This window comes from Notothenia coriiceps, unplaced genomic scaffold, assembly GCF_000735185.1.
Source record: "Notothenia coriiceps isolate Sejong01 unplaced genomic scaffold, NC01 NC01_scaffold00019351, whole genome shotgun sequence".
Taxonomy (NCBI): Eukaryota; Metazoa; Chordata; class Actinopteri; order Perciformes; family Nototheniidae; genus Notothenia; species Notothenia coriiceps.
The window spans coordinates 479,975-488,537 of NW_011352052.1; the positions used below are offsets into that span (position 1 = coordinate 479,975).

Consider the following 8,563-nt stretch of genomic DNA (forward strand, 5'->3'; position numbering starts at 1 on the left):
CCGTCCCCAAATTTTACCGGATAAAATCCAGGTCAAGTGTCCCCTAACTTGCTGCCCGGATTCCCGAGTGTCAGGTTCGGAGACACTCGGTTAGAGAACCACAACCTTTCATAGACATACAAGTCCTTGTACCCTACATACACGATGAGACGAATTTCAATGTTACAAGTCGTAAAGATAATTAGTGAATATATATAACAATAATATACGTCACCACATTCATTGATTCATTAAGTGAAAGTTCGAACGTAACTCCATCCCGGGAGCAACACAAATGATTCATAAGTTACACACATGAAACATGAAGATGGGTGGTATAAGTCTCCATTAGACCATGAAAATGAAGCGATGTAATAACATTATGTAATATGCAAATGAAACACCTAATTGTTATATAGTTCACAATTAGGGGGGTCCCCCCCCCCTGGGGAAAAATGGCCCCAAAAGGTGACCTCGATTTAAAGTGTACCGCGATGGGACCGTCAGATATGTTTCAAGTAAGTTGATCGACGTGGAATCGAAACCTTGTTGAAATTACCTAAGTTTAAGTAATAATTTAGGTCATAGAAATAAGACTTATACCTGGTAGACGTGTTATTAAATGACACGATGAAATATGATATAACTACTATTATAAAAGATAAAAGAACTCGTGAAAACTTACGTCCTAAACGGACATTGTGTCAATGGATCTGAACATTGAACATGAAAATGAAGTTCATGTTCTAGAAAAACCATGAAAAGTGGAGACGAATATATACTACACATAATACAAACCGTCGTCTGACCGTTACCACGGATTCGTTTGCTTATTATTGGAATACAATAAAAATGCATTTCGTAACCACTCGACTCATGGTTTGTCAACCCTCCAAACTGAAATCCACGCTTAATCGCTTTGTTAACACGTTTGCTATATTATTCCTGACAGAGTCTTTAACTTATAAACTCTCTCAAGAATAAAGAACATACGTTAATTTTTTTGTTTTCAGATGTAAGACCTAAAGTAATTTTAGTTTGGACTTTTGTAACGTTCGGAAAATAAAAAATTATAACGACTAATACCGTAAGTCAATCTTTGAGTATAAGGATCAGGATATAACTTAAGTACTTTTTCCATAATGATCATCCCACAAGTGCTTATAACTTTAGCAGATATGAGCTTGTGGCGTTCCCAAAGGAACCGGACTTTTGTGGAAATCGAACCGAAGTCATTTATTTATGTTCATACACTTCTGACGACTAGACTGCCGACAAGGTCTCCTGGCAGTACTGTGGGTAGGTAGTCCCTCCCATTCCTGGTTTTCTAAGAGTTCTCGTTTCGACAAGTGTCACGTCAAGTCGTGTAGTGTTTTCCAGACAACCTCCCCCTTTACACCGTCCTTTGCGACTGTGGTCCTCTACTGGCGTCGAATTGTCGAACACCTCTCTCAGCGAGGTCTTAAACCCCTTCAAGTTTCTGTCACCTGACTTCGACCTCAGGTCCATAGGTTTTCAGTGACAGTCTGCTACAGGGCCCTTTACCCGATTGTTATCGGCATAAGGGTACCAGTTCGGTGAGACTTTGCAGTCTGTGCCTTCTCCGCAGACTGAACCCATTCCTTGCTTGTGACCTGTCACGTGTCACCAAGTTTCAGAGAAAAGTCTGCTTTTCGTTCAAACATAACAGTAAACCTTCAGTCGCTTGTCTCAGACCCTCTTTCCGACTTCTTTCTGTTTTTAGGGTTCAACGAACTTTAGGTCACCTTCAAGGGTGTCAGTCGCTGACCAAACCCCTTACAGTCGACGACCACACAACCAGGTGACCACAAAGTAGTTCGGGTCCATTTCGTCGACACTATGGTTCGTCTAAAATCTCGTGATGTACGAAGGCAGACGACTTTTCGAGATACCTCTACTCCTTAAGTAAAAGGTCGTACTAGGACCGTTGGACGGGGTGTACGGTATTGGGGGTCATTGACCACATGAACTGGTACCGCTAACAGGAGCTAACCGGACGTTTAAGGGACTGGACTTGCAGGTATCTCTTATACACCCCCATAACACTTCTTCTTCGACTTTCTGTCGGTCTGGGTTGTTACGATTACTCGATTTTCCAGGCGATAACTTCGAGGACCCGTAGGTATTTGTGGAGTCGTTTACGGTGTCCGACTAACGGAGGTAACCGGTGCGGCGTAACTCGTCATTAGGCACGTTTTCCTAGTGGTTGGTTTCATGACTCACGTAATTACCTTAAAAGTTTACAAACTAACAAAACGACAATATTAGAAAAAAAATGAACCAGCTCCTTGGATAAGGATTAAAAAACTCTATCCCTAAAAACTCAAAAGAATTCGGACATACGGTATTAGTCGTTATAATTCTTATTATTATTCCGAACTTATAAAGTCAACTAAACATTACTTAGGTCTTAATACTGTAACAAAAAAATTAACGTTAATGTCTTTTTAATTTCTCCTGAAATAGTGTTATAAGATAAAAGACCTGTCAGGACATGTGAGAGTCGAATTTTAAATTTTAGTCAATTTTTCTAGTTCAATCTCGTTGTTCTATATAATAAGGTAATAATACTAGTATGTATATGTGCCATAAAACATATGTTTCTTTTCAAGTGTAGCACCATCCTGTCCCGGCATAGGTCCTACAAGGATTTATGGCCCAGGTTTTTATACAAACTCCCCCGTGTGGGGGGTTCGTTAAAAACCCTAAAATTACTAGATCAACCGACAGAAAAATTTAGCTGACACCCCCAGTGTGTTACCTATTTAATATAAACTATAGTTTGGTCACAGTCACCCGACTGTTACAGTCGTAGTTAATAAAAAGTTTCACAATTACGTATTCTTAGTCAACTAAACAGATCGATAATTACTGAGACTGTATTTCTTCCCTCGGATTTTACTGAGTGTTTTGTAACAGTTGTAAGTAAAGGTGTACAGAGAGAGGAAAGGTATTGGACGGGGGAGAGAAGGTAGAAGAAATAGGATACAGAAGGAAGGACAAGTAATAGAGAGACAGGAGATGAGAAAGAGAAACAAAGTTAGGAGAGGGGAGTAACAACTGAACAACGAGCGTGGTGCCCTTGCGCAAGGCACCGGACCCCCCTTCTCCCATTGCTCCCTGGGTGCTGTACAATAGCTGCCCACTGCTCCTAGTACTAGACTCCTGGTACTAGGATCAGTTCAAAGCAGAGAACACATTTCACTGTGTGTGCTGTGTGCTCTGCATGTGTGACCATTAAAGAGGGTTTTCATCCCTCTCAATACAGAAGTTCAGAACTACCTTTTTTTTAATGCATAAGTTATCTCTTTTCTTTCTGAGATGAATTTATTTGTATGCATGGTCCTTGTTTAAATAAATACATAAATTATATAATTAAATGATACCTATGGTTGCCAGGTCAGTTTTGACCGGGTTTTGACAGACAGCTCGCTGAAGGCGGGCTCCTGATGACGGAGCCACGCCTCCTGCACTCACTCCTCTACATCCGTGACGGGGGGTTGCTGCAGCTAAGCTAGCAGATTAGCTCACGGGAGCTTTGGGAGTTCTCACATTTCACTGACGGTAGCGGGTCATAAAATCAAGGTAAGATCCTAAAACAATCGACATTATTAATGGATTTATTTTTATTATTTCTTAGCGGGGTAATATGTTGGTGAATATATTTTAAAATCTGTGTATTGCTAGTTAATGTTTACTGGTTGTCACAGGAACTAGCTTAGCCTGCTTAAGCTAACCTTGCTCACTTTGTTTAGCGCTAGCTGTCTTCTACTTCATAATGAGGATCATTGGATTGTCTCTATCCTCTTTTGAGTAGCCTTTAGATGCTAAACGGAATAGCTAAATTAGCCAAGAGCTCGCCAACAATATCTAGCCGGTTTAGCTATCTTATCTCTCACCGCAACAGGGAGAGTATTGACATGAAATAAGGTGTTGGCTGCAGGCCTTTGCTCCAACTGTTTACATGTTGTTCAATGCATTTTATTCCAACAGAGGAGAGATATCCAGAATCAGAATCAAGTTTAGCTCACGGGAGCTTTGGGAGTTGTCACATAGCTGAGATATATTGTCTTGTTTCATGTTATGGCAACACTATCACACAAAAGAGCTGTAGGTTTTCTGTTAGGCTTTCTATTATCTTCCATTTTGCTGCCTGACCTGTGAATACTGAGTGGGATTTCTAAGGGATGTGTGCCTCCTTGTCTGTCCATCTCTCCACAGAAGAAGGATTACACACGGCTCAGTGCACCATTAAAGCCCTCTCAGCACACGTTTTGCTGACACACTTACTATAAGCTATGTATGTATTGTGTGTATGTCCTATTTCTGAAATAAACCCTTTCACAGCGACCTCCGATAGCTGTCGATCTGGATTACTATGCTCCATTGACTGAAAACTGTGCTAAAGCTATTGGGTCATGAAGCTATGGTTCATCTCTAGATGTGTTATCTATGAGGCTTTAAAGATGAAGCTAATGGTAGTTCTGTGTTTCTGTCAACTGAAATGCAAATGATCAGTCAAATGACCCGGAGCAAAGGCATCTGTCGACCTGAGGAATGGCTGTGACAAGTCAAATAAGAATGTGAAGTTCGCTTTTGGGACCTCTGGATGCAAAAAATGCAGTGATATAAACAAATGTTTTGTTTGCCTGACAAAGCAGATGTCTACAATTCAAATGTAGAATGGAAAGAATAACCTTTTGTTTTTGTTGAATCCTAGCATTGTGACCTGTTCTAAGTTGTATAATTAGTGAGTTGAATCTGTGCCCTAACACATCATTCCTGCTGTGTTCAGGTGCGATAATGACGACTTTGGACGACAGGATTCTGGGGGAGAAGCTGCAGTACTACTGCAGCAGCAGCGAGGACGAAGGCAGCGAAAACGAGGATGAGGAGGGAGAGAAAAAAACCATCCGTGAAGCTAACGTGGAGGAGCCGGAGATCGACTACAGCCCTGATGGAAGTGCTGTCAACACAGGTAATAACACAATCACACATACACACCAAAAACAGTCCTAATAAGACTTCTGCATGATTTCATATTAGAAATGCAGTGAGAGTGACAGTGGCTGTTCTCCGTCAGGACCAAAGGGGGTCATCAATGACTGGAGGAAGTACAAGCAGCTTGAGGTGGAGCAGAAACAGGAGCAGAAGAAAGAGATGGAGAGGCTGATCAAGAAACTGTCCATGACCTGCCGCTCCGACCTCGACCAGGAGAAAGACAAACTGAAAGAGAAGGAGCTGCAGGACAAGATCAAAGGCAAAGTAAGTATGAAGAAGAAAAAAGATCCACATAGGAAAGTAAAGCCTGTGAGGACGGTTATTTAAACGTCTTGTTCCTCAATCCATACCTGCAGTCGGTGAGTGACTCCATCTAAAAACTGGGTCACTCTGGATAATGGAGCACCTGCTGTTTTTGAAAAGGATATATATAGACTAGATGTTAATTAGAAACAACCTGATTAACACAGTGGAGTCTGCAACTCCATTCTTTAGGTTCTTAAACAGCCTAATATGCATGAGTACATTTAGGGACACATATCACTTTGTAAGCTAAGCTGGTTGTTCAGCCATATTTACTGCACAGACCTATGAGCTGTATAAACTGGGGGTGGGTCAGGGTAAACATTTTCAAATCGGATTGATGTTGTTCCTAACACTGCTCTGAATTTAACACTAGGTGTCTCAGACCCCATTTACACGGGAACGCAAACGAAACGCAAACAAACCAAATTCGATATCAAAAAAGTCTTCCGTTCACACGGAATCGGCTCAATAAACGTGTGTCCGTCCACGTGAGACCGCTTGACCCACTGGAGACGCAGCAGTACATATGCCGGGCCTGTAAGTGGCGCTGTACTTCCGCCACAAAATACACCAAAAGCAGCGAAGAAGACCCCTGAGCATGGTTGCCTGGTTGCCCTTCTGTTTATTCTCCGCAGTGGATTTAGCAACATGTAGTTCATGTAGTTCTCCATGTCTACTTGTTGCTGATGGTTGTGGTAGAGGAGCTGTAGATTTTGCACTAACATCTGTAGCATGGTCAGTAGCTCCTGACAGTAGCTACTGACCATGCTACAGCAGTGAGCAGCAGAGGTGGGGAGAGGTGGGGCTATGGCTTCATCGTTATCAGGAAAATGATCGTATAGGACGTACACACTGAGCCGTTTGCCCCCCGGAGCGTTCCGTCCGCAGATCTATCCACCTTGGGAACCGTTAACGCTTTAGGGGTCCGTTTCCGCATTTCCGTTACGGCCTCGTGTGAATGAACCGGCTATACGAAAGAGAAAAGTAGCAGACACAACCCGTTTCGTTCCCGCGTAAACAGCACATCACTTGACTCAACAGCCAATCACAAATGGCACATAGTGAAACAGTGAGAGCCAATAATGATCCTGTGGTGACTCCAGTCCACCTTGTTTTTTGGTTTGCGTTCAATGTGGGCTTCAAATCCCAAGATGTCTCACCCCACAAAACACATGAACTTTCCAGAACACAAACAAAACGTCCAGCGACTTCCTCCCTCCAAACTCTTTTTTTACCCCCGTAATATTGCAAAAGGCTTGTCAGATACTCGCGTCTGCATTTGTTCTTTCCTAAATAAACAAAATATAATTTCATCACGTTGTCATATTGCTCAATACCAATGCCAAACAGGTTGGATTAGGTGGTAAAGGTTGTTGATGTTGGCTTCTTTTTAATTTGCAAGAATGATAGATTATGGTGGTTGAGCTCGTTTACACCAAATCAAGTCTTCATATTCTTTGCAAGAAAACATATTTCCCAATTGGTCAAAGTGTTCCTTATCCTAACTAAATGTGTTCCTCTCTGTCTGCCCTATAGATGACCGTGCAGGAGTACAACATGCTGCAGGAAGGACAGGATGACGAAGACTTTCTCCAGCATTACCGCATGCAGCGCATCGAGGAGATGCGGCGCCAGCTCTGCCACGGCAAGCGCTTCGCTCAGGTCTACGAGCTGAGCTGTGGAGAGGAATTCCTGGAGGCTCTGGACAAGGAGGACAAGAGCATCCTGGTGGTGATCCACATCTATGAGCCCGAGGTGCCAGGCTGCGAGGCCATGAGGGGCAGCCTCATGTGCCTGGCTCAGGAGTACCCGCTGGTGAAGTTCTGCAGCGTGCGCAGCTCAGCCATCAGCACCAGCGCTCTGTTCAGAGACAGCGCTCTGCCCGCCCTGCTCGTCTACAAAGCAGGGGAGCTGATCGGGAACTTTGTGCGGGTCACGGATCAGCTGGGGGAGGACTTCTTTGCCGTGGACCTGGAGGCCCTGCTGCAGGAGTACGGCCTTCTGCCCGACAAGCTGCCCAACATCCAGAAGATCATCCGCAACGGAGCCATCTTTCAGACCATCGTTAGCGACGAGGACTCGGACCTGGATATAGACTAGACCCGTAGTGGCTAACATGCACGATCTGCTTGAGAAACATGCGCTCAGTCTGCATGGACTATAGATAATATAATGTATGTGGACCCCTGTAGTGATGACGGACCGAGCCAGGACTACCCTGTTACAACTCGCACAGCAACACAACAGAAGCATTTAAAAGTAAGCGCACAGAAAACTATGTCTGCCACCAAGGATTCTTTCACTTTTGACTAATCTGCTGATAATCATTTCAAATAATCCATAGATCTATAAAATGGTAGAACATAGAGAACATGCCCTTTTCACACACACAGGTTTATTTAAATGTCTCCCTTTGTCAGGTAAACCCACATAAATTCACTTAAATATGATATAAAAAAAACATAGAAAAGCAGGAAATCTCCATATTTGAGAGGCTGAAAGCGGCATTTTCTACAATTTTGGCATGAATTGAACTATATATTATCAAAATAGTTGGAGATATATTTTCAGTTTTATGCTGCAGCTTTACACAGAATATCAGTGACCACTCCATGGTAACCATCAGTTATAATGAATAAGAGCAGATCCTAGCCATTGTTAGTATCTAGGAATGATGATCCATGCTGAGAATGATGTGGAAGTCAATGTTTTGTTTGTGCTGTGAATGTCAACTATTTATTCATTGTGGTGTAACACATTCCCTGTTTTCCTTCATGTGCATCTTCAGTATAATAAATGTGTCACTCTGTAGAATACAAACCCTGCAGCACCAACTGACTTTTGTTAATTTTATAACTTTTATATGTGCTGATCATTTCAAGTAGTGCGAAGAATAAACATGTTTGGACCCACTGTCTGTTTTAGCTTTTATTTATCAGATTTGTCCTGGCTAGGAATGAAGGACCATTCAATAAAAAGGAGCTCAGGGATGTTAAAGCTCCACCACTCGATATGTGTCCACAGCACCTGTGGCCTGTACTTCGAAGCCAGTTCAACAGACCCTGGATATGTTTGAGTTACCCGGCTTAACTAACCCTAACAAACGAGATCTCGCTAAGCGGTCCTACGACGCTGGTTATCAACTCGGTAACTCATCCCAGGGTTTCTCTGTCCGGCTGAGTGCACGCTCACATGAAAGGGGCGGGGTTAGCAACATTTGACCAATCACAAACATGGAGAAGAGTACTGACCATAG

The 8,563-nt window shown here is 42.9% G+C and overlaps 1 protein-coding gene across 1 annotated transcript; it reads left to right on the forward strand.

The window, feature by feature from the left end:
- Window positions 1-3,475: 3,475 nt before the first annotated feature.
- On the forward strand, window positions 3,476-8,220 carry pdcl (phosducin-like). The gene is made up of 4 exons (XM_010778611.1): window positions 3,476-3,585; window positions 4,796-4,978; window positions 5,084-5,265; window positions 6,844-8,220. The coding sequence occupies exons 2-4, from the start codon at window positions 4,804-4,806 to the stop codon at window positions 7,405-7,407; spliced, it is 921 nt and encodes a 306-aa protein (XP_010776913.1). The 5' UTR covers window positions 3,476-3,585; window positions 4,796-4,803; the 3' UTR covers window positions 7,408-8,220.
- Window positions 8,221-8,563: the final 343 nt, after the last annotated feature.